The 26,348-nt window shown below is 37.2% G+C and overlaps 4 protein-coding genes across 4 annotated transcripts in view; 3 read left to right on the forward strand and 1 right to left on the reverse strand.

Annotated features, from left to right (window-relative positions):
- SLX4IP (SLX4 interacting protein) overlaps positions 1-18,295 on the reverse strand; it is an 81,597-nt gene extending 63,302 nt beyond the window's left edge. The window contains exons 1-3 of the mRNA XM_075147719.1: positions 17,733-18,295; positions 16,504-16,659; positions 11,833-11,881 (exon numbers count right to left, since the gene is read on the reverse strand). Coding sequence (XP_075003820.1) covers positions 11,833-11,859 — 27 coding nt within the window. The 5' untranslated portion in view covers positions 11,860-11,881; positions 16,504-16,659; positions 17,733-18,295. The remainder of the gene's footprint in view (positions 1-11,832; positions 11,882-16,503; positions 16,660-17,732) is intronic.
- Positions 18,296-19,701: 1,406 nt separating this feature from the next.
- On the forward strand, positions 19,702-21,319 carry LOC142081128 (uncharacterized). The gene is made up of 2 exons (XM_075147720.1): positions 19,702-19,914; positions 20,868-21,319. Exon 1 carries the CDS (start codon positions 19,702-19,704, stop codon positions 19,891-19,893), a length of 192 nt encoding a protein of 63 aa, XP_075003821.1. The 3' UTR covers positions 19,894-19,914; positions 20,868-21,319.
- Positions 20,918-21,319, forward strand: LOC142081129 (uncharacterized). Its single transcript, XM_075147722.1, has one exon. The coding sequence runs from the start codon at positions 20,918-20,920 to the stop codon at positions 21,068-21,070; it is 153 nt and encodes a 50-aa protein (XP_075003823.1). The 3' UTR covers positions 21,071-21,319.
- On the forward strand, positions 21,171-26,045 carry MKKS (MKKS centrosomal shuttling protein). Its single transcript, XM_075147717.1, has 4 exons — positions 21,171-22,305; positions 22,828-23,003; positions 23,703-23,813; positions 24,296-26,045. Exons 1-4 carry the CDS (start codon positions 21,171-21,173, stop codon positions 24,734-24,736), a joined length of 1,863 nt encoding a protein of 620 aa, XP_075003818.1. The 3' UTR covers positions 24,737-26,045.
- Positions 26,046-26,348: the final 303 nt, after the last annotated feature.

A 26,348-nucleotide genomic window follows, 5' to 3' on the forward strand; every position in this document is an offset into this window, starting at 1 on the left:
TGGATTGGTTGAAAACAGCTGCAAACAACAAAGAAAGGCCTGAGAGTTTATTTTGTATAATGCCAGATTGCAGAAGCTTCCGATGGAAGTCACGGAGGGAAACTCCAGAATACACAAGCGTTCAGTGACAGATTTTCTTTCCATTTAGGTAGCAGCATAATCATCACAATCCCATTACCTGCTCATGTGCAAGCTGTTCCTTAGAATATTAATGGTATGTTATTGCATTTTCATGCTCATAATGTGCAGTTTATCTGCAATTTTAAAAGTTAAACATACACCCCTGCTATTCAACAACGGTTATACTTATCCCAATGTTGCTCCCCCGTAGGACACTGACCTTCCACAGCCTTGCTCCACAACCCTACCACTTTTCATTTTACTTTCTTTCTCTAGTTCTATCTGATTTGTAAGTATCTATAAGGTGCTGCCATAAACATGAAAGTAAAAGCAAGGGAGATCTTCGCTGCTGAGAATGAGCTCTCACAGAACAGAAATTTCAGTCTTTTCGCTTTGTGGAAAAGCCTGGAATCCTCACCTTAAATACATGGGAACCTCCATTACGCAGCCCACAACAAAACTACCATTAAAAAAAAAAATTGCTGTTTTTCACCACACTAATAAGATAATAGATAGCATCGCATTTAAACTACATTATATTTTAATAAATTTGGACAAATGTCTTACTACTTTAACATTTAAACATGTAGCATACTGACTTTTTGAAGAGATCAAAACTATTACTGAAAAGACAAGGGAACTAATCTAAACATCTTGAGGATCACTGAACTAATTGACAGATGGTCAAATTAGAGAAATGAGCATGCTACTTGCTGATCAAGGTCTAACCACTAAATCTGTGTGGCAATCCAAAGTAGTAGTATTTCAAAATCAAGTACTAATATGATGATAGTCATCTACAGCACAGATTTTGACTAAAGAAGATGCTCATGGTGAATAAGCTTACCCTCTTAAATACCATTATGTTGCCTATTCTGAAACTACCATTTGCATCAATTTAAAGTCACTAGTATCTATGTAGATAAAGTCTGGTGTTAAGGGCACAACCACTTCTTACAGGAAATAGAAATACTCAGGAGGAGGATACAAGCTGAAGTTATTTCAGGAACACCTGTACTCTCTGAAGAGTAAGCACAGCTCTGTATTACTATTCAGGCATCATTTCAAAAAGCTCCATATAACAGAGCCCACAGCTAATGAGAGTTAATGGTGATACTGAAGTTCTCCACTTTTTGCTTCTTAATAAAAAAAGCTGAAGTGTTTGACAATCTATTATTCCTGATATCTCCGTGTAATGGAGGAATACCAAATTGGCAGATCAATAGAATGTGAAGCGAGGCTCTGCTTACACGTGGTTTTCCAAGGCACATGATGAGTAATGCTGCTGGTATTCCAGAAGTATTTTCTCCTTCTAAACTAGTTTTGAATTTGTAGTCCACTGTGAAGATCAAACTTTCTATTAAGTTTTAACAGTCTCTGATCATCAGTGGTACCCATAACATTTTGTTACAGATCCAATGGCCTGCCCAACTTAGAAATCTGGTAATTGTATTTTGCCACCTTCATTTTCTCTGCTTGGAGTAGAAATGCTGTCTCATAATGGTATGTGAATAACAGTTACCTCACCCTGTCACAACGCTGGCTACCAACAACAGAGCTTTCAGTGATTTTCTAGATGTACAGTTTGAAATACTATAAGATTTCTTGATGCTTGCAAAAGATACTCTAACAAAAAGGTAGGCGCTTACGATACCTGAGTATCCTTTCACTGCTGAACTTACAACATTTCTTATTGTATTCTTCATAATTGGATTTTTCCCTCCCAAAATTTGTATCATAGTTCAAATAGGAATTACAAAACTAGATTAAATCCCAACAGTTCCTACATGCATAATAAAGTACACCTCTATAAAACAACAACGACGACTTATGAACCATCTCTAATAGCCCTACAGAAAATGGCTTCAAATTAGTGGAGAGTTTTCTGAACGATGTAGAATATGCTGGGCATCTGTAATTAAATCTCTCTTCAGTTCATAATCAGCAAGTACCGCTACTTGTATCCTCTAAATATTCTGCAAATAAAAGCACAATTTCTGCCAATTATCAGGGTGAAGAAGGGATATAGGCAAAGAAACATTTTCCTTAACGTTTTTTTGAAGTCTTTTAAGGTCATCTCTAAACACCACCCTCCATTTTCACCAAAAAATAAAAGCAAAATAAAATACTCAATTCAATTTTCTGAAAAATGTATAAATTGACATATAAAAATTTAAAACTGACAAATTCTAACAATTTTGTGAAGAAATCTATAAACCAATGTTGCTCTTTTATTCCAAATCCTCCTGTAAGGTTTCTCTCCAGGGATGCCCACACCAGCCAATGATGATTTAATCACCAGTCACTGCTATTCAGTCTATTTCACATTATACTACAAACACTCAGTACTCAGCACTTGTTTGAGGCGAAAATATGTTTTTGTTTGATTGCTTTTTTAAATTGTGGGCTTCATTTTCAACTTCTGATGTGTCAGACTTACTCCTATCATCTAAATTGCTTGCAAATTCGCTGGGACGTGGATTGCGACTACATGACAGTTTAAAATGCAGCAAAATAAGAACCAGAGACTTACAGACAATACTACAAAGGGAATAACTCTTTAATAACTTGTTTTCCACTACTAAAGATTATCTTATTATGGCAAGTCAACGCACTATGGTAGTGCTACTTATATTACTCTCCTTCCTATTTTTATACTATAGGAATGTCAAAATAAAGAAGGGAAAGTTATACACTGCATGACCCTACCAACTGTCAAATCCTAGGATCTTGGCATTGAACAGATCCTCTTTAATGGCCCAAGACTTAGCTCTTTCCCCACTTTTTAGTTCAGCAAATATTTTATGTTCAGAGCTTTACACTTCTCCTCTATCAGCCTTTATCTGTATGATACAAAGCAGGATAAACCACAACCATGTATATTTGGTTAATTATGAGTGCTATTAAATCACTGGTATATTCAATGAACAAAGACGACCCTCTGAGTTTAAAATAGGAGAATATTGGCTTGAACTTGAAAGGCTGTATTTCACTGTATCTTATATAAACTAGTGTTTCACCAGCTGAGCGGTGTCAGATATGCCAGGCACCTTACTACTTCCTGGAAACTAAGCAGGGCCAGGCAAAGTGAACCTTGCACATGGGACAGAGCTTAGTTTAGTTATTGCACAGGTTTTTAGAGCAAAATGAGGATAGAGTCACCAACAATATGAAAATGCTGAGAAAATGTTCTGTGGCTGTGTCACATTTTGTTGCATGGAAAACAGTGATATTGTGTCATTCTTCTTTACCTCTGTTCTTTTCCTCACTCTCCCTCAAGACTAACAACTAACTACTCTTCAATGTGCATTTGATGCAACATCTTTATAGCGATTCTCCACTTGAATGCTATTTAATATGTACATGGCAAGTGACATAGAAAGAGGAATAAAATCTTTGTTTTGCTGAAGCTTGTAAATTCAGATTTTCATGCAAGAGGATCTGTCTGTAAAATACACAGAGAGCAGAAATAGCAAAGAAGCCTCAGTGAAAGAAGTTACAAGACAAGAAAGTACAAAACCAAGAAGGATGACACTTGGTCTTAAGGCTTCATAAATGGACCACACTTCCCTAGCAAAGTGTACAGAGCCAACAGGAAAAGATCATCCTGAAGCACTCAAATCACTGAAGTTAACATTTTGGTTCAAAACCATCTGCACATGATCTAGACCACAAACTCTTCCTTTCCCACTTTCCCAAGTGAAAATCTCTCAGCTACAAATACTGTTTTGTAGCAAGAAGGCAGAGTTGTCTTTTGTGTAGGCCTCATTAAAAATACTGCATTCTATGAAGCAGGGAAATGAAAAATAGGTTAGGTTAATATGCAAAGGTACAGACACCATGGCTTGGCAAGACCTATCTTTGTTTACCATTTCTTTGTATGACTAAATGAACCTATACAGCTAATCTGATTTTTATTCATTCTATAAAGGTGTTTATTCTCTCTGCTCATTTGACCAAGCAATATCACACGAAGACTGATTCTGTTAAAAATCAGAAGGATAGAACAATACATAACAGCAGAAGGGCTACAATACGGACAAACTCTACAGAACTTGCCTTCTGTAGTAAGAGTTCTTTTTTGCCAATTAAGGTACCACTTCACTCCATACTGTAGCTTGTTTTTCAAATGTTTCGGACATTATACCAAATTTCTTTATTAAATCTGCAACTTTTTGTTTCTTCGTTACCACACTGCTTGTGGTAATGAAAATGGTGGAGAGGAATTCAGGGGGAAAAAAACCCAACAACACACAAACAAGCCATGACTTTCCCATATGTAATTTGTTGACACAGTTTGTATGACTGATATTATAGCATCTAAGAAATTTATCTTGTTTCTACCTTTTTTTTCTTATTATCTGAAGTTAATATTCAATTCTGATCAGACCATTCTTTTTCAAACTAGATGTGTCCCAGTTTTTAGCACAGAATAAATACATAATGTTCACCATCTAAGTTTCAAATAAGTCAGCTGGAAAATAAATGGAAAAAACAAACAGAAATGGAGATATAACTAAAAAAATTGTAGGAGTCTGCATGTTAAATTTTAAAGCGTGAATTTTACTTACAACATCTGTTTAAAAAGAAAGAGAAAATATTATTTTTATATTGGTCCCATACACACACCAACATTATCCACTCTAGCAAAAGTTTCAATCATACACATTTGAAATCACTTAATATTCCGATTTTCTTAAGCATGGTGTCTCATAGCATTTCAAGTTAGAGATATTTCCAGTCAAAAGAGGGAAACTAGTCTAAGACAAAAATCTCCAGTCGAACTCCTGATCATTTAAGGGTGAATGAACCATCCCACACTACCCTACATTCAATTATTTGTTGAGAACCTTTTTCTGCTTTATAACATAGAATCATACACACCCAAAGTCTAATGTAATGTTTTTTCACAGTTCTATTCTCACTTTATCCATCTTTTCACAGTCCCTGGGTAATCACAAGTCAGCAACACAGGGGTTTTCATTTTACTCTTTCCATATTGGAATTAAAACTGATTTATATTTTATTATTTGGCTGTATCATTTTTCAGTATTTTATTATTTGGCTGTATTGCTTTTCAATATTTTTCCAACCTAACTTCTTTAGACATTGACATTATAGACAAACAGTCTGCATTTAAAAAAGACAGATAAACTAAACTGAGGAAGGCTGTTTATGAAATAAATTAGTATGTCCGTAGTTAAGCTACAGTGTGCTACCAATATACTCCTACAGGCTCTGATCCAAAGCCCATTGACTTCAGTGAGGTTTGGGTCAGATCCACTATGAAAAGAACTTAATTCAGTAGTGGTAAATGAAATATAAAATGTGTAATTTGATTAGAAAACACTCCAAGTAACACTGCGAATAATGTTGGTGACTTCTTCACAGCTCATACAGATTTTAGTTCCTTAAACTATTATTAAAAAAGTCTGGAATTTATAGGTTTTGCCAACCACATTGTCACAGCTTAATTGAGCAGCTGTCAACTGTTAGAAAATAACTGCATCATCATCCCTTTAAGAAGAACTAGTGTAGGAAGTGAAACACTTACACGGGATCTAAAGTTTCTGGAGTCATGGTAATGAATCTGTTTTCATCAGGTGACCATGAGTCATCATTTTATCAGCAGTTTATAAGGTTTTCACAATAGTTGAGCGTCATCAGTGCTCATGCTTAGCAATGACTGCAGCAGAATACTGAAATAGGGTGCCATGTCCTGTGGTACCATTACTTAAGGAAAAGTTTGGCTATTGAGTCAAGAAAAATACTGCAAAGTCATGGCTGAAGAAGTGCTGCAGTGAACACAAAATGTTCAGAAACGAAGCTTTTATTTGAGAACTGAAACCAAGCAATAATTTTGCTTTTAAAAATAGGCTCCTTTTAAGGAAGTTGTGAACCACATGGATGAAACATAAGGAAAGAATAAAAATGTGTCGTCAGTCTCTCTTCTCCCTTTTACTCCATAGTCCAGTCAGAACACACGCATATATCAAATACTCAGATAACTTCCACATATGAGAATCCATCTACATTGTCCAAGGTGGGGAGAGGCCACACAAAACAATACAAAAATTTTTATATTAAATTTTCATAATATTAACATCAAGAGCAAAAACTGCATCACTGCATCATTAAACTATTTGTACATGACATTACTAGGTACTGTATGAAACATGGATCTCTTTACCTCCCAGCCTACTAACCTCCATCTGAACTCACTGCAAAGAATTGAAGAATTTCACCTACAGTGCAAGCTGAAGCCTCTCCCAGGACCTAAAGACATTCAGTGACCCCATGCAGCATCTCTACTAAGCCCTGATGTTTTGCTGGACTCAGCGAGATTGAAGTCTGCTTCTAAGTTTCCCATCCCTTCTTCCTTCACTGCTGGACTCAGGGGTCAAGCAGGCAGTACCGCCAAGATCTTCAAAAAGCAGAACAGTGGAGGTGTCAAATATGGTAGTGCTGGTCAGAAATAACGCACATGGCCATTATCATGGAGATTACACCTTTGAATTAATTACGTCTGAGAAAAAAATTAGTATCACTTGGTATGGTGTATATTTAGAATCCCATACCACTGCCACAGTAGTAGAGTGTTCACAATTAGCAAAAGCCTCATTTTCTGCCACAACTGGAACTTTTGAAACTAATCAGATGAAGTTATTTGAACTACCAAAAAAAAGTAATGCAAGTTGAACCATTCTTTTATTCCTTATTTGAAGTGATCCCCATGAAAGCAGTGTTTCCACTATTGATGTTTATCCCTCTGGCTTCCTACTCCTTTCTCCTTCTGCTAACACTTTAATCTCTCAGCTCTTCATCCACTCATCATTTCCCTAGGCTTGAAAATTAATCCTCTGAGGTCAGTGAGGAAACTTCCATTGACTCCAGGAGGTTTAGAATTAGACCGTACACTTAATTTTCCTCCCCCCTCTACTGCCCAACTTCCTCTTTTCTTTCTTCTGGAACTTATTTACTCATCACTTTAGTCATTCCATATCTGGTCGCATGAAATTGGGAATTAAATGCAGAGTTAAGAAAGAGAACGAAATAGATGTCCCTCCATCCATTATTATTGTTTTCTCCTTCCCATTAAAAATCGTATTTTTCCGCCAGGTCGCTTGTTATCTTCTTAACATATTTAAGCCCTTTTCAACAATATCATATTTTATCCATTCGTATAGAAATGAACATCACAGCTGAGTGAAGTGTATGATGCTACTTGTTAATAAAAATTCCAACTACCTATATTTATAGTTGTTGTGAGCAATGTTGCTTTAGAACACCATCCCTAGAAAACCACCATTAAATCGTTAAGATAGCTATTTCTTAATTTTTAAAGACCCAAAAAGCAAGTATAAGAACATCCAGTACACATAAAATTCAACAACCTTTAATCAGTTTGGAGAACTTTTACAAATTCTATCTGATTGTAGAAAACTTAATCTTAGCATATTTCTAATGAAACGTTCGTAAGTACTCCAACTACAGGAATTTCACATACAAATGTCTTAGTTTTGCAATGCGAAAAAAGAAATGGGCAACAGAAAATAGCATATTTATTAGTTTTTTTTAACTAAGCATTCCAAAAAACCCTAGCGCTCAAACTAGAAATCAGTATGCTAAACAGTTCAAAACTATGTATGTAAAAAAAGCATCTGTAATATCAGTCTAGTAACTGAGCAGTCACAACATACAAAAAAATTATTTTAAACACAAACAGTATTCTTCATTCTCATTCTCCACTTGAGAGCACTGCATTCATCTATCTATGGACTTAATATAGCAGTAAAATGCATTTACTATCCTCCATTACTTATTATATGGAATCAGAGAAAAAATAAAAAATTAGATAAGAATACCTACTCATCTCCCTAGCTTTTTTCTCTCCAACTTGCAAGAAGAAGCAAACACACCACTTTGTCACAGAGCAAAATATTTACAGAAATATTGATTAGCTAATTCAATGGACACACTTTGCAGAAATGTGAACTTTAATCTGTCTTGCCCACTTAGACATCACCTAACAATCATCCAAACAGACATATCTGATACAGAAATCTCTGTCGACATACTATCACTGTATTACATTTCAACTGGTAGCTAAAAAAAAAAGAAAGCACTGGAAAGGCCAGAGATCTGGTGAAGCTTTAGCATTAGAAATCTATTAACATATTTAAACACGCATGGAAATACCAAAAAAGGCCCCTTCAAAATAAACTGCTCTTTTTCTTATTCCAGACCAAAGACAATAATACCTTCTACAGGTCTGTGAGCAGACCGTAAAATGACCCGTACAGCGCTGTAAGTACATATAAGCATATTGTCTGTCAGCAAGGTATCTTTCCATTTCCTTCCACCTACGGCCCCTGTTAGGGCCTATAATCAACATTCTTTCTATACACACTTTCTTTCATGGAGCATTTCTAAGATATGCAAACACAGATGTTAAGATGCCTTTGGTTATAAATCAGTATCTTACTGATTACATTAAGATACATCAACATAAAAAAAGTAAAGGATACACACACAAGCAAAATGAATGGGAAAATTGACCACATTACAGTCATACTTTCATTTTTCTGTCCAATCATATCCAGTACTTCCATCTTTGTTCCCAATATAAAACAGAAAAATATGCTCACTGCTTCAAAGGAACTTGCAATTGAAAGCAAGCAAAAAGTTTGAAGTTGGGAGGACCAAAACGTTTCATATACACTTCCAGCATGCAGTAATTTAAACTGATAAAAAGGAACAGTGCTGAAAAATCGATTGCAGAGTGTGCTGGATGAGCAGAGGGAACACTGAAACTATAATTATCTTAATCTAAGATATGTGCTAGCAAAGGCCTACAAATCTGAGACAGAACAGAGCTCTTAATTTCTCAAAGTAGGAAATGGCAAAGTAAAAAAAGCTTCCCTTTGAGTTGAGCTATTGAAATGTAGTAACAACTTAAAGTCTTCAGTGTTTGGCAAACGAACGAATTGCAGAAAACAGTAAATGAAATTTTTCTATTACAGCCATAAAAATTACTATATTTAGTTTTGCAGTTTGGCATGAATAAAGTCAATTTACACAATTCTGGAAGAGCAATTCTTTCTAGTTTGTCCAAAGTTTTCAACAAGGCCCTAGTGATATTATTTTTCAAATCCATATAGAGTTTATGATTTTGCTTTAAGCCTCACCAATTAAAGTTAAGATTTATTTCTCAGAACAGCAGTAAAATATTTTAGCAACATACAGAGAAAGCTTAATTAAATTCATATGTCTTATTTTCCAGATTTGGGGGTATTTTACCATGCAGCACTTTATGAAGTATCAATATTTCCTAAAATTGAAAATTGCTGATCAAATTAACTTGCATAAAATATTATCTATTGCACATCACAACATTATGGCATCCAGCCACTTGGCAAGCGAAAAAAAGTGTGTTTAGGACCTAACTGTAGTTTTTGTATTAAGGTTTAAAGCTATTTTACTGCATCAATTATTTTATTTCAATCGCTCTTAATTGCCCATAAAACCAAGCTTAGGATCGCCTTTCAAAAATAGGCCAACTACTCCCTCTACTGAAAATAACTGACCATTACATTGGCGGTACAGAGATTCTCATATAAAATACGTGCTGTTAAGAAGCAAAGCCATTAAACATATTATAGGTGTTTTCCTCTTAATTACGTTCCAGTCAGCTAAGACTTGAAAGACTGATAAGCTGTACTGTTCACTCCCTTACCAAAAAGATTAACATACACATGCTTACAAAATCTAAAAACTTAAATGTAGAGAATGTAGAAGACGAGGCGTGCATTTCATTTTCAGACTTGGTAAAATACCCCCATCAATTTCAAACATGAGGAACCTAAAAGTAAGAACATAGTATTTTCTATACTCCCCCTGCAGAGAGGAGTGAGAGTATTTTCTGCCTTTTAATGCAGAATCTTCTGCAGAGGGATCTTCCTTGAAAAATCTATGTGAAAGTTGAACAGTCTTTAAAAAGAGGGTATTCACATTAAATACAAATCCAGTTAATGTAAAGAAGCAAAAATTCACACCCAAAAACCCGGATCTAACAAGTAAAATGTTACGCGTCTGTGCACAAAGTGAATTCCAATCAGCTTTTCACACATTTACATTATATATTTGATACATTTTAGTCAAGGCAAAGTTAATTTTCAGCATTCCATGCAAAAACTTATCCTCACTTCTCAAATACCATCAGAAAGAAAATAAAGTTGTATCTCATTGGCACTCTCAGAAGTTGTATCTGTGATATTGCTTACCCACAAACACAAGCTCAATGAGAACCTATCCATTTGCTCAGGTAGTTGGTGACGTTAAACCATATTAGTAGGTGATGTCAGTGATTGCCAGGGTGCATGCTGAATACCAGTAAAGTGTCTATGCTGAATCAGCAAGCTGTAATAATACCGGTCAGTAATCAAATATCTTAAGGCTTTTTATCTAGTGAAGTTATTTCAACTCACACCACCTGTTTTCTTGGGCACTTACATTTATATTATATTGATAATATCAAGAGTTCTCAGCTGAGAAAAACAATGCATTCAGCCTCAGCTCCTGTTGTTACCCACATCAATGGCACATAGAGTATCAGCTAAAATGTGCTCAAAATCAAAGATATTTATCCTAACTCCTACACCCATTCAGAAGCAGTGAACAGTATAGACATGACACTGTCAATTTAAGGTTTACAATCATGTAAACAGTAAAAAAATTAAAGCAAACATCCTACTAAATGACAGCAGTTTTCCTTGGAAAAGAACACATAGCACACAAAAATTAAGTGTTTGGTCTGCTTGTTGAACAGGTTGGTTACCCACAAAACCAAGCTTCAACAGCTTCCACAGGCTGATCAGTCAAGGAAGATTTTTGTAGCTGCCCTCCAAAAACCCCAAGCTAATCCACAGAGGAAAAAGCCTCTTCTGTTAAGAAAATTCCTGGAAAAACATCACTTTGAAATGTATGCGTTACCTAAATTACCCCAGACATATAGGAACACAGAAACAGGAGAGAAGGTCCAAAAGAGAAGGTTTCACAATTTTTAATGAACAATTAGTTTTATTTATTGATAAGCTGATATAGTTACAGTAGAAGAATTATGAAGTGCTATGTCCATTACAGAATGTTTTGAAAAGCATTACTCTTCAGATATATAACCAAAAGTCAGAGACTGTTTGCAAAATAAACTGCAATGGCATTTTACTGGATGCAAGACAACTAATCTCTGAAAATGGGAAAAGGGGAAAAAAAAAAGACGCAAATAAAGAGTCAAGTGTGATAAAGAGTTTAAAAACATTGCTACGCCTTAAACCAGGAACTCTTAGATTACCTGGGAAGTACACAAATAATATTGCAAGATTACAGTAAGAGAAGAATCAATCCTAAATTTTATTTGACGTAGCAAATACTGTTTTATGAGAATTCATGCAGTTTCTAATTCTAACTACACAACTAATTGCTTTTAGTTACACAATTTGAATCTTCTGCTAACCTCAGACACACTCTGCCATGATAAGGAGCAATTCAAGAAGTTTGCTTCCAAAGAGAGAGAAAAGCTGGTACAAAATATGCTACTATGACCAGAAGCCTGAAGGATGCACCTCTTCATCATTTTAAAATCAACGTACACACATTCTAAGCAGTATTACAGATTTTTTTTTTTTTAAATGAAAGTTATGACATTCTACTTACCTTAATGACAAATTTGTTGGATGCCATGATAGGTCAGTGTAAGCTGGTCCTATAAAAATATCAATTAAAAGTGATCAGCACTATAGGAAAAACTCAGGTCTCTACACCTGAGAAGAATTTTTTAAAATCTATTACTCATTTTTTTCATTACTGCTGTTCTTCAAACCCTATTCTCTGCTTTAAGAAAATCAAGGAAAACTCTTATTAGGAGAATTACTTAGCTACCTGCGTTGGTTTCTTTTAGTGAACCTCATAACTGTTCAAGCACTTAGCATCCAACACATGAAATACAAAATTAGAACTATTTTTCAGACCAGCACCAAGACAGAGACAAACCCACCTAACTTATCCTCAAGAAGCCTTTCAGAGAGCAGCAAACTAAACCTGGAATATTCCTTTGCTACTGTCTCAACCACCGGTCCCTATGTATACAGCCCCTGGCCTAGTTTCTCTTTCAAAACATAGCTTCACATAAAATCCCTTTGCATAGCTTAAAGAAAGAAAGAATGAAGAAGAAAAGAGGTAAGAAAACACACAAAATTTAAAAAAGGTATTGTTTTCACGGAAAAACAATCTCAATATGTGAAATAATACCTGCTCTAGCCAAGAGAGTCCTCAAACCTCTCTACGTAAAGTTCATCCCTTCCTATCTTGTGGATACTCCATTTCTACTTAGCTAGGGAGCCCACAACTGCCTGCATACAACAATGGCCCTAGAGAAATGATATCTTCCATCATGCTCTCTTAACAGGGGCTCAAGCAACACTAAGCAAATTTCAAAATTTGCTTTCAGACCAAGCAGCAGTAAGCAAACTTCAGAATTGAGACACCCATTCACTACCTGCAATTCTGGTAATCACTAGTATCAGAGTTTAAACCAGTTCAAGAACAAAGCACAGTCACTTTTTTTTTTTTTTAAAAAAGAAACTACAGCTTCTGGTGCACCTAGTATGCATATATATACATGTTATATATCTTTAAAATTTTAGACTACTACACATATAAAGCAATGTGACCTGAGCATTATTGTGGTTGCACAAAAGTAAAGTGAACTTTAGACATCCTCTTCTCTTGTTTATCCCAAACAGGATTTAAATTGCTTAATGTGGGATATTGAGTGAGGTACACTTAGCTGCACCGACCCTGACCCTGCCTCAGACCATTCCAAGTAACTCAGGAAGCATTAATTCATGCTCAAAGTTAAACACACCCTCCCTTGGGTGCAAGAAGAAACCTTCAATTGATTGCTAAGATTTTTTCCCCCTCCTTAGAAGAACAAATGGTCAAATGACCAGAAGCTTCAAGTTGGCTTGCAAGCCAAACCACAAGTCTAGTCACCTTCTACACTGATTTCAGTTTTTAACTGCTTTTTTTTTTTCCCCAAACTGACAACAATTGTGGTCACAGCACTGAAACTACTGGGGAAGTTCATCACTCTCCACATAAATGGGAACTAAACATTCACTTGTCAAAAGGTAGAAGATTAGGTTAAATTCATGAAAATCTTTCCAGTTAACCCCACAATGTTGGGATTCAGAAGAGACATGGAATGGGCCCTATGGTACCAAATCAATATCTACACAAACTCAGGAATAAAAAAATTACGATACATTTTATTTTCACACAGGATAGGAACAGAGGTAACAGACAAGGAAGATACTTGGACTGGGCAGAAAACCAGGTGAACAAGGGTCTCAGTATACTGGCAGAAGATAGAGTACCCAAACAATACAGTTCAAGCTTCAAAATCAAGAAAGAAAACAAGTGTCAGTAGCCTGCAATAGAAGAACTACAACAGAACTTACCCTGAGAATAGAGCTGCCTTTTACATTCTAAAGTTTCCTAAAGGATTAGTCTCTTAATAAGACAGACAAATCTGGTCAATTTTGTAAGAGATAATAGTAAGAATGCAGGAAGACATGCCCATTTCTCACTGCATACTTCAAGTCATTGTAAAGCACTGCGATAGAGCTGTCAAAATTTCAGGATACAAGTCAGGTTGGTGATATGTGTCTCTGTCAGGCACTACACTTACACATTTCAAAATGCAGTCGTTATCCTTATTTAACTTCAAAAAAAGTGCAAAACAAGATAAAGACCTACTTTACAACTACATAGCATAGCACAGATAATTTTGATCTTAAGATTCAACACTAATCATTTTGAACTAAATAAACACTTCTATGCAGTGCTTCCATTCCAAATATCCAAACGCTGAGACCCGAGATTTCAAAACAACTATGAGAAAATGTGAAAGTAACAAGGGTACAATTCCGTATATTGGCTCAAGGAAAACTGCCAATTACTTCAACGATTTTTTTCTATATATAACAAATCAATATCCAAGCAGTAAGAAACAAAAACAGTAAAAGAATCATAAACAGTGAGAAGTAAAATGGTTGTTACTGTAACCAGGTTAAAATGAGTTTGAACGGAGAACCATTCTGCAAGTAACTACTGAAGATAAACTTTAATATAGTTAATAAAATGTTTCAACTATGTTCAAAGTTAGAGCTTTTATCAGCTATCAGAGTAATAGTAAACAGAAAGTTACATAGAGCAAATTGCATTTTCAAATAACAGTCATGCTGACAGAAGCTGGAATACCATGCCTTGTGCCACATGACTGTCATTCTTCCTTGCACAAAACAGCCCTAGAAACTTTTCTATCTCATCGGAGTAAATTCTGTCAACTTTACCGATCGCAATTTTAAGAGACACAGTGTAAGGAACAGTGCTCTGGACCACTTGGAACATCATATTTCGATTTAGTCAGGTAGTAAGGTGCTACTCTATAGAAGTAAACATAGTAGAACAATTATAAGAAGAATCTTAGTAGCAGATAAAACTCAGAAATTCTTGAAACAGCAGCTGCTAGAAGTAGGTCAGAAGAGATGCTAAAGGGAAATGGCAGCTACCAAGTGAAAACCAACTGCACTTCTCAGTTCCTTGTAACGGTGCACAACATTGTATTCTTGGTGTTCAAGAACTCCAAGGAAGGACTACCCACCCCACCATGCAAAGCCAAAAAGCTAATAATAAGATATATCGCAGCTCTTTCAAAAGTCCACAAAACCTGGGCACATACGACTGATCAGATTCTTTATGAAAAAAAAAAAAAAGTCTCACAGCAGCATTTCAGGATTGGGTTTTTAATTTTAATGAAAGGCTAGTATCTAGAGCTTTACTAATGATCTCTACCTCCTCACAACCAAAAAAAAAAATCAAAAATAGGAGAAACAGTAGGCAAGAAACAGCAAAAAGTAGGAGAGTGTTAAATGCTATAGTCTCTTCTCCAAGTAGCTAGAATCATAGGAAAGTTAGGAAGTCTGTAACTACAAACACAATTTGCTGTGGAGCGCACCATCAACTAAGGGCTCCTACAACAAAGATAATATTGAACAAACCTAACATTTACACGGAATTACCTGTATCCTGGGATATGGTAGAACACAAGGTACTTTGCCTCATGCTTCCAGAAACATAGTTCACCTAGATTGTACGCCATTTATGAGCTGCATACGGCATACTATTCACAATGGTGCTGCAGGCTTGTGAACTGAAGAACATTTGGACTCCTAATGTTTTATCATTAATCCTTACAGTAGCAATAATATGAAGAAGAGTTGCAACAAAACATGCCAGAGCATCATTTCTTTTCCAAATGCTTATGTCCTGCTTGATAACAAAGAAAGCACAGGGATTAATCAGCTGAACTTTTTCTAGCATCACCAACCTCTTTTTCGTAACAATTTGCCATCCAGAATACTACTGTTGCAACAAGTCTGCTACTACTGATGCAAGAAAGACTGCTGGCAGGCAGAAATCCTCTCCAAATCCAATTTACAAAATAATAGAAGAAAAAAAAAAAGATAAAAAAGATGCACAAGAAAAGTTACCTTTGGTTCAATTTGCTCTTCATGGGAATAAGCTGACTTTGGGAGTTTGCCGACTACCCCATTCTTTTCACTGACCGTATAGGTAAGACAAAGGAAATACAGCAGATAGAATAAATGTAAGCAAATCCTTAGAAAACAAAAAATAGACCTGATGTGTGAACGATCAGGAAAGTCACTGAACTATCACAGATGAAAAGATAACCAATACTAAGACATCAGAAAAAGAGGAAAAACACCCATCAATTGTACAAGAAGAAAAGCCAGTGAGTCCCAAAATACTTTGCCATTTTTCTGTGTTGAAAGAAACCCACAAGAGACACAGACCTATTACAATTGCTACTATTTGGTAACAAGAACCTGCTTCATGGAGTATCTGTTGCAAACTAATATGAACCTCTAAAGGAAAGTGTACATAAAGAAATGTGAAGATAAGCAAATAAGGCAGAAAAAGTCCTCTCAGCAACTATATATATTTATATATTTTAAAAAAAAAAAAAAATTTGGATATGGTATTTGTAGTATTTCAACATCTAAATTTTTGATAGACAGCCTGTACAAGAAAACATGATCTAGAATTAAAAACATAGGTTCTCTGTAGCTAGAGTGAGACACTCAAAAAATATTCAAACATTCAAAAATAACGTGGCAGAATATCTTTCCTTCCTAAATTTGACATTAACTGGAATGGTAAACGCTCAGGAGAAGCCAGGAAACATGGCCTCCCAGAGAGCGAGATAAAGTGCTTTCTGCCAGCTGATGAACAGCATCTTACCTTAGCAAAGAAGTAGCTTCCTTCTACTTCAGGAACGAGGAACTGAAAACTCCTGCCGCACTTGAAGATACAGCAGCTTCTAACACAACTGCTGCAAACTATTCACACTCTGCCCATCTTTGGGTGCCTTTGCCATGTGTGGGGAGAGGTGGGCACCTGCAAAAGGCAGAAACAAAAACACAAATGCTAATTAAGGAACTCTGTAGAATAAGTTAATATTAATTATTTTTGTATTTCAAAATTAACTATCACAACACAAAAGAGAATTTTTCTGAACTTTCCAGTCCTCAGGTATAGAAGTCAAATGCTGTCCAGCCCGGACCCAACACTCTTTTAGTTAGTTTCTGAGAGCTGATCCTAAGCTTGGGATGAGCAGTGTAATACTCAGCTACTCACATATTTAGAAAAATATTCTGTAATATTTTAGAATATTTAGGAAAAAAGTTCTGAAAAGACATACCAGAATCTTCACATTTTGCAGTTTCAGGCCCACTGTTCCCAATTTCTTGACTTAACCTTTGGAAACTACTCTTCCAACAAGTTAGCATATTTTTAGCTCATTGTTTTCTACGCTCCTTCATTCATGAACTGCCAATTCACCTTTAAAATTCTACAACTCACTTTCAAAAATGTTATCCTTTCACCACACAACTGTGTAGAACTGGAGGAATAAGAGGCTCTGAGGAACATGGAACATCAGCGTGCTTATTACAGACAGGTGCTGGCTATTATCTTCTTGCATTTGCTGAATGCCCTTTTTTTTTTTAAGTTTTGTGGAACAGCTGAACACAATTACATTAAGTTGTTCCACAAAACTTAAAAAAAAATTTGTTATACTCTTTTCTGTATGAAGATTAGGCATTAAAAATTGTCTTGGGTACAGTTCTAAACTCTGCAACTATACACAAAATTAAAAATAAACCCATACATTAACACATTAATATAATAAAAGATATTCTTGACAGCGACTGCAGGAGTACGGCGAGAGAGAAAAAGAGTGACTACAGAAAAGGTGCAAAATAGAATAAGAGCTAAGAAACATCTTTAGAAGAGGTCAGGCAACGACGTTTTCTTTAACTTATTTTGGTCAGGGCAACACTGTCCGCCTGCACGAAGACTCAGACAGGTGGGCGCAGAAGCAACGCGGAGTGAGTACAACAGGAGTTAAGGAAGAAAAATCAGAGAGAGTGAGTATTTTTAAGCCTAGCCGGTGCTTTAGAGGCTCGCACCTCGCCGGGCCGGGAGGGGGTGCTGACGCGAGGGGCGGCGCAGGAGGGAACCAGCCGAGAGGGCGCCTGAGGGAGGCGCGGCGGGAGCCAGCCGGCACCGCCGCAGCAGCAGCTCCCCCAGGACATCACCTCACACATTTATCTAGGGAGGAAAGCGAGACTGAAGACCGAAGCGTGGCCGCTCTCCCCAAGAGGCTCTCGGCTGAGGGTCCCAGCCGGGCGGCGGCAGTGCTACCGCCGTAGTTGTGCCGTACCTCCTCCCTGCTCCATGCCTGCCTCCAACGGTTCTAACGGCTCCTCTGCCCCCAAGTAAGATGGCTGCCGAGCACGAGCTTCTTCTCCCCTATCCAAAATGGCCGCCGGCTGTAGCCGCCGCCCGCCCTACGCTGCCCTGCCCTGCCCTGCCCTGCCCGAACGCAAAATGGCCGCCGGGGCAGCCGCACGGGGGTGGCTGAGGCGTACCCGGGCCTCGCGAGAGAGCGAGGGCACCTCGTGGCCACGTGACGCAGGGCTTGGCCAATGGCGGGCGAGAGGGGAAACGACCCCGCGCTAGCCTCAGTCCGTACGGGGGGGGAGGCGGGGCGCGAGCCACACTTCCGGGCTGCTCGAGGCCGCTTCCTGCCGTTGGAGGTTTAAACGCGCAGGGGAGGGCGTGGGGCTCTTGGGGCCCGTCCCGCCGAGGCGCCGGCGGTCGGGTCCTTCCCTCGCCTCCCTGTGGCGAGGGCCGAGGTGAGCGCCGCGGAGGCAGCTGGGCAGCGCCTACCCCCCTCCGCAGCCTCTTGCTGCGTGAGGAGAAAGGGGAGAGAAACCTCAGGTGCGCCGTCCCGCTCCTTCACCCCCGTCCCTCCCGCCGTGCCGGTCCTCCTCAGCCGCCTCTGGCCCGAGGAGAGTCGCTTCCCCCTCAGGCGTCCGCGCCGCAAGGTCGCTGGGGTAGAGGGGGGTCGGCTGGGGGCGTGTCGCGGCGTGACCGAAGGCGGAGGGGCCCTGCTGCAGGCCCGCCCGCCAGAGAGCGGGCTGCGCGGGCTGGGCCGTCGCCGCCCGCTTCAGCGTCTCCTCAGCAGCTTGCAGCCGCGGAGCGGCTGCCTCGCGCATACCGGCCGGCTGTGTGATTTTTTAGTCAGCTTTGCTTTGTGTGCTAAGCGGTGTGAAGCTGTGAAATGTCCACAGCATGATGGAGGGGTTTTAGTAGGACACGTTACTCCTGTCAGGTGGATGAAGTGGGGCAAGCGTAGGAACATTTACTCTCCAAGTTGTACCTTTGTAGCTGTTTAAATCACGAAGTTATTTTGGTATAAAACCTGAGTATACATACCTTTTTTTCCTCTAGTTGGTAAATTCTTAATGAAATCCCATGGAAAGTAGAGGCTTACGCATTCTTTTTAGACAAGGATGTATTTATTATGTTTGTACTAATACTTTGTCGTTTCTGACGATCAAGGGCAAAGAGGGCTAAGGTAGCTAGGCATAGCTGCTACTCCCAATGTAAAGTGATGTCAGAAGCATTGCAGCTTGTTTGGCCTGCAAGTTAAAAGCTCCATATTCTCCTAGGAGCTTGGTTAGTCATTGAATTTTATTAACTATGGGGAAAAAATGGTGTATTTTGAAACTGCTTTGTTTTAGACTTCAAATATTTACCATCTGAAGCAGTAACATTTGTAATTAGATAAACATAACAAACTACCAAAGCTTTAAGATTTAGCATGCCAGAGCTTGAAGCGAATGCAGCAATTAACATTTCAAGATGTCTGATTTCAGGTTATTTTTATAGCCCTTTGTTTTTTTTTGAAGTTCACAAGGTAAGACTTTCTTGTGTCATTTTATGTTTTAATCACCTGCTGCACCGTAATTAAAGATATTAACATTCAGGTTCATCTGTTCTGTGCTATTATTATAGAGTAAAAAAAAAAGGGATTTCTAGAGTATATTTAAAATAATAAATTATCTTTGCCTAGGTAGATGCCAGTTTGCAATGGGTCTGAAAACCATCTGGAAGGACTACAAAGTTCTGATTGTTATGGGAACTAGCCTTGGGCTGGTGCACTGGGGGTGGTTTTACATCAAGTCCAGTCCTATTTTCCAAGTGAAGACAGAGGACTTTGTTCCAGAACCCGGGATTGTGGCATACGTGATGCGAAGCGATCGCAAAAATAAAGAAAAATAGCGTTAGTGCTATGTATTATGGGTAAGTTGCCTAATTAGTTGTGTCTGTATCTTTGAGGCAGGAGATGAGTCAATTAAATGAGAATTTTCTAATAGATGCAGCCTTGCTGATCTAACTGTAGTTTTCCAGAGTTCTATTCTTTTTTGCAACTGAGTTAATCTGGTAGTGATACAAAAAATGCATCATACATCTCAAAAACTACTATTAAATCCCATATGATAGGATCAATTAAGTGATGGTATTATAGGTCTTAAAGATATTTAAAAACAAACTCCAGTATCTTCAAGGCAATAGTCAAACTCATGTGACTGGGTCTGCAGAAGTGTCCTTTCAGGTTCAAAACTGCCCAGGAATAATTGTGACTTTATGTAGTAACATATTCTGTGTTGTTAGTAGGGATGGTGATTACAGTAGAAAAGAAACTCAAGTATGAAAGAAGTCTAAATACTGTACATTTACATAGAAATGTAAATAAATATCCCTTTAAGTTTTGAGGTGTTTAAGAACTGAAAAAAATGTGTATTTGGGGCATCTTGAAGTAAGAGACGTTTCCTTCAGAGGCAGAGATTTCTTAAAGTTGCTTGAACATTAACAGCTTTTGTTTCCAAAGTGGTTGCCTGGGAAGCAATACTGAGTAGTTCAGTTCTTTTGTTCTCTAGTAAAAACAGTTTAACATCACTACAGTTTTGACACATTTACACAGCTAAGTACAGTTTATAGTAGCCTGTTACTTACTGACCTATAAGTAAAACAGTATATAAACTGGTGGTCAGAACTGAAGTTATTAACAAACATGTATAATTTGTGTATTATATGCTTGTAGTATATATAATAGTAATATGTTTTCTCAATTAAAAAGCATTATAGTTTGGTATTTGTCCTTATGTCAGTGTTTTGTGAAAGATAAAATAGCAGTTCAAGCTATGCAATATTGTCATAAGATTATCCTAATACCTTTATGTTTTTTATTGTAGGTATAATTAGCTTTGAAGCTTTTCGTTTGTGAGTGTTGGCAGAAGAAGAGATGAGGAAAACTAGCTGGAGTAGAAAGAACTTTCTGCTTGTGGCAGGACTGTCACTTATAGGTGTCCATTTTGGAAGCATGCTCGTAAACTTTGTTGCAAAAAAATCTGTTCGATCGCATTCAGAAGCTAAAAAGGAAGATCATCGTGAATGAAATAGCTTACTGCTGTCATATATCAATTTCACAATAGGATTTAATCCTCATTTTAAGAGATAGATGATGAGCAGTCACAGAAATGTTGTTACTGTAGTGTATGTCCTGTTTCACATTTAAAATAATAATCCTTGGCTGCAAAGAATTAAAATGTACTACTTTAAATTTTAGAAGTGCTATACATTTAGAAGTGCCAAGTAAAAATGAAATATGTTTTTGTTGGCCAGAATTAAAATCTTTGAAAATGTCTCGTCTTGAAGCTAAAAAGCCTCCGTTATTTGTTAGTGAACCTTTAACTAAAGATACAGTTAGTCAGTCACTGTCTCTGCTAAGTGGAATATTAAAATCTTGCTATGGTCCTGCTGGTAGACTCAAACAGCTCCACAATGGTGTGGGAGGCTATGTTTGTACAACTTCACAATCTTCAGCCATACTCAGTCGTCTTTCTGTCAGTCATCCTGTATTAAGTGTTTTGACGGCCTCTGTACAGAACCATATATCCCGCTTCAGTGACTGTGGCTTATTTACTGCCATTCTTTGCTGTAGTTTGGTTGAAAACTTTAAAAGTCTAAATGTTGCATCTTGCACTGTCATTAAAATAAGCAAGCATCTTCTGAGTTTATGTATGGACTACCTCAAATCTGAGGCCTGTGGTTGCCGAGTGTCTGTGGATTTTAGCAGTCTTGAGGCTCTTCTTTGTTTGGTACGTAGTGTATTAACAAGCAAACCTGCTTGCATGCTTAATAAGCCAGAAGTTGATCATCTCACCACGCTGATTTTAAAGGCTTTTATGTTTACTGTTCCATGTCATGTTGAGACTAATGCTGTTTTAGGAAAGTGTATCATAGTACCTGTGAAAGGTAGAAGAGTTGTGGATTCTACAGTTCTTCCTGGACTACTGATAGAAACACCAGACACTCAATTGGCAAAACCACTTGCTGTGAAAAGAACTTGTTCAAACATGATCAAGATAGCACTTTTCTGTGTGTCCATGTCAGGAGACCTCTCCAACCCTGAAGAAGGAACTATAACGGTCCCTTATGGAATTTCTCTAGAAATGTCAGAGCTGAATCAGTTGCTTAATGTAGGAAAGCAGCTGGTTAATGATGAGGTTGGCCTTGTAGTGTGCCAGAAAGTTATCCATCCATCCTTGAAACAGTATCTGAAAGAGAACCATGTCATCACTGTGGACAGAGCTGGGCTATCTCTGATGGAACCCCTGAGTCGGATGACAGGTAATAAGCGAGTTTTGTGTACTAAACAATTGTCCTTAACGTTCATCTTGTAAAGAAAACCTGTCTAGGCTGGTGTCATTGCAAAGTAAGGATTCTCTTACTTCTGTCTGTATCCTACCTTAGCAGCTGAGCAAGAGTTGTTCTTTTCTAGCCTGAAAACCATTTTTTAAGGTGAGATTGGTCTTTTGCAGGCTCTAGTGATGACATACTGCACATGTGATTACTGATTGCTGCATGAGGAATATCCAGTTACAGTGACCGTTTGCAAATGTAGATTATTTTCAAACTCTTAATGAGAGTAAAACAATTACTTTTTTATCTTAAACTATCACGAAGTCTTGCCCTTTGATAACATGTTGGTTTCTCTTTGTGATTTTCTGTGTAGATTGAAATGTTAGGAATTGAAGAATATATATAATTTAAAAAGCCAAGAGGAAAAAAGTTCCTGCTTTATGAAATGCAACAGATAGCTCTTGTGATGACAGGAATACATACTGTTCTCTGCTTTTCTTAATTGGACAGGTTCAAAGCCTATAGCTTCCATACATTCCTTGTCTCCCAGCTGTTATGGCAGTTTGAAAGATATGCGCATTGAGAAGTTTGCTTCAAAACATTTTGTGCATCTAATTCCTAATGACACAGTTGTCTGCAGCTTGATACTCTGTAACAGAAATGAAACAGCATGGGATGAATTGAAGGTAGGCAAATTTTCTTGAAATCTTTCTTGAAAAGTCATGGTTTTAATGGAAAAATAAAAAAGTAGTGAGGAAATATAGACATGGTGAGTTTAGAAAAGTGATTTTTCAGTACATAAATGGAGTTTAGTTAGAGTTTAGATATACAGTTTCAAGAAAGCAATTCAGAAACGCCCTTGTTTTCAGAATTTCAAAAGCCTTGAAGTGCTCATGTTCATTTAATGCCTCTGTTTTAATATGGGAGTTGTTTAGAGACAGAAACATTTTTCACCTGTTCTTGAGGCCAGTGCTGGATGAACATTTTCATTCTCACTACTTGATCCATGAAAGCATAGAGAAAAATTGCCCAGCAAAAGGCCAGCAGCAATACCTGCAATGGTAGTCAAGCATAGTTTTGCATTCAATAGTTGGTCTAGAAATGTCATCGATACTGATTGACTTTTTATAGATAACCCTGTTCTGCAAAAAGAAGGAATAAAATACAGCTTTTTTTTATTTCTGCTTTTCCATACCGAGTGTGGACAAATAAAGACAACTTCTCATTAAATGAACATGGTTTTGGAAATCACTCAGCAGCTTTATATCCATACGTAATTCAAGTTTATGAAGTCTGTACGAGAAATTTTATTCCAGTGTTTTTTTCAATGGGGGCAAATCCTATTAATCATGGTATGTCTAATGACAAATTCATATGGCTTTCAGCGCGCCTGTGAAACTGCAGAACATGTGTTACAGTTAACGATCAAGGAACCTTTGGCACTGTTAGGAGGTGGCTGTACAGAAACTCACCTGGCTTCGTACATAAGGCACAAGGTATGTAAAACAAGGTTTTTTAAAGCTGCTTGATATACTTAAGAATTTATGTAGAATCCCTGCTACAGTTAAAACACGTGTCTTTAGATTAATGTTGCGTTTTTGCTGTCTAACTGCTAATATAAAACAAAGGAGTCTATTTGAAGCACTTGGTGCTAATTACATCTTTCAGACTTGTTTGTACTGTATTTGTTCTTGTTAATCTTTCTTTAGGTATTTATTATAGTAAGTGCTTATTTTTTAGTGTTAAAATAAAAATGTGTAGAATTTTTATATTGAAGGATAATCGTGCAGAGCTCAGTTTTGACTTGTCTAGAAATCTTTCCTATTGTGGAATAATCATTACATGAACAATTTTTTTAGTTAAGACTGAACCATCTGTTTAAAAAAAAAAAAGCAACAGTATGATATCTGTTTGATTAAAATTACTTCTGTAAAAGTGTTATAATTTTCTGTTTTCCCGGTTTTGTTTTTTTTTTTAGAGTTGTAGTCTGTCCACCAGCAGTTTTAAAGATATAGATTGTTCTCGGACACAATACCAACTGGTTGCTGATGGGTTTTGCCGTTCCCTGGAGTCTGTAGCTTGCTCTCTGAATCATGATGATGGAGAAATTCTTACAGACATGGTTTATGGACACTGTTGGTTTGTTCCATCAGGTTTTCCTTCTGTCTCTAATTGGTCAGATTTAGTTTCAAAATGCGGCTGTGGGATTAATGGTAACACTGAGAATCTCAACTGGAGGCTTTTGCAAGGCCAGTTTGGCTCACCTATTATACAGGGCTGCCCTAAAGACCCCTCCGTAAAGGTTGCTGACTTTCTGACATTGGACTGTTTTGCTGCAAAGTGTAGTGGCCTACAAGTAGCTCTGGAGACAGCCAATCTCATTTTGGATCTCTCATACATAATTGAAGATCAAAATTAGCTCTGATCTTATGTGAATTGTGTTGCACAGCAAGATACTTAGTGGAAAGCAGAGTAATATATAACATGTTAAAATACTTCAAATAGTTACAATATGGACAACAGACAGAAATTTAAAATCAAACAGTTGGCCATTAAGTACTCTTCTGATTGTTAATTTACTTGCCCTCAAGCATTTTCAAGTGTTTAACGTTTTGTAAGGAACTGTTAAATGATTAGCCAAATATACAATGAATCAGAGTAACATATGACTTACAAGTATTGAAATTAGTGTATTCAAAAGAGTGAATGACACTTCAAAAATTGAGTTTCTCATGTCCTTCTGGGAGATTTGTGTTCTCCTTCAGTAAATAAGTGCTGAATTTAAGGAGTCCTGTATGATATTCCCTCTGCATTAAGCAGATGGATGTTTCTGTTAGCTCTCTGGCATCTTCAAAGCAATGGGAAAAATGGATTCATTTGCTGAGAAAACATGTTACAGATTAGAATTTATGTAGTCTCAGCAAAAGCTTAACACATTCAAACAGGCTTTTGCATTGCAGCACAACTTTATTACTGGTATTTTTAATTTTGTAGGTAAAAAAGAAGGCTTTCATTAGCAAATATCTTGAGCCACTTGTTTTCAAATTTTGTTCTGAAGATCTTGTCACCATATACTGTACACAGTTTCTGTTTCTAAGTGGCGGGAAGATTTTAATTCATGTATGTAATTTATTTAGCAAGTTATTAAAACTCAACCTGGAGATCTTAAGGTAGCAGACAGGTAATAAAAAATTTGAAAAGAAATGGCAGACTGCGTGGAAAAAACTTTTGTAAAGTGGACCTTGATTGTCTTCTGTGGAATACAGGACAGTTTGTAAATAATTTTGTTTCTATCATTTAAGCAAAGCTGCAAGAAAGAATGTCCCACTTACCATTCAATTAACTCTTTGACTGTGCATAGCTTCTTTTCTTTTAATGAAGTAAGGCTTTAAGCTGCTCAGGCTTGTTTTGATCTTTAAATAAGGCTGTAGACTGAATGATCGAAACTTTTTCTCATTTTCAGCTTGCATGCAACATCAAAAGGGGTGTTACAATTTCTTGCTTAAACTCATTTTCTTTGCCCCTTTTCTTCTCCCTCTTTGTTTTCAGTCACAAGGGACGAATTGTTCATGACATGCTTTTCCAGAAAACATCTGAGTTAGTTATAGACTAGTCTGCTTATTTGTTTCCTGGTCTCTTAAGTTTTTAATATATTTACTGAGTATAAGCAGTAGAATTGTGTTGTACAACTCAGTTTTGAAATATGTAATTAAAAACAGATCTTTCCAGACCTTTTGTACAAAGGCCTTTTCATTTTAAGAGCATAAATAATAATTTTCTCTCTGGAAAAAATGAAAAGTTATTTAAAGTTCTTTATCTTTTTATGACCTGAAATGATTGCTTCAGTGTTATAAGGCATCCTTTGGGAATTTGTGGAATAATGTTACAAGGGTTGAGATGGAGGCTGTTCAAAGTGTTTGCTAAAAAGGCTGCTTTCATATCTTGATCTTCCCATATACCATGAACCATATGAAAACATCAGAAATAATGAAGCCAAATGATGGTGTGTATCTTAAGGCACAGAAGAATCT

Source organism: Calonectris borealis, chromosome 3 (genome assembly GCF_964195595.1).
Source record: "Calonectris borealis chromosome 3, bCalBor7.hap1.2, whole genome shotgun sequence".
Lineage (NCBI taxonomy): Eukaryota > Metazoa > Chordata > Aves > Procellariiformes > Procellariidae > Calonectris > Calonectris borealis.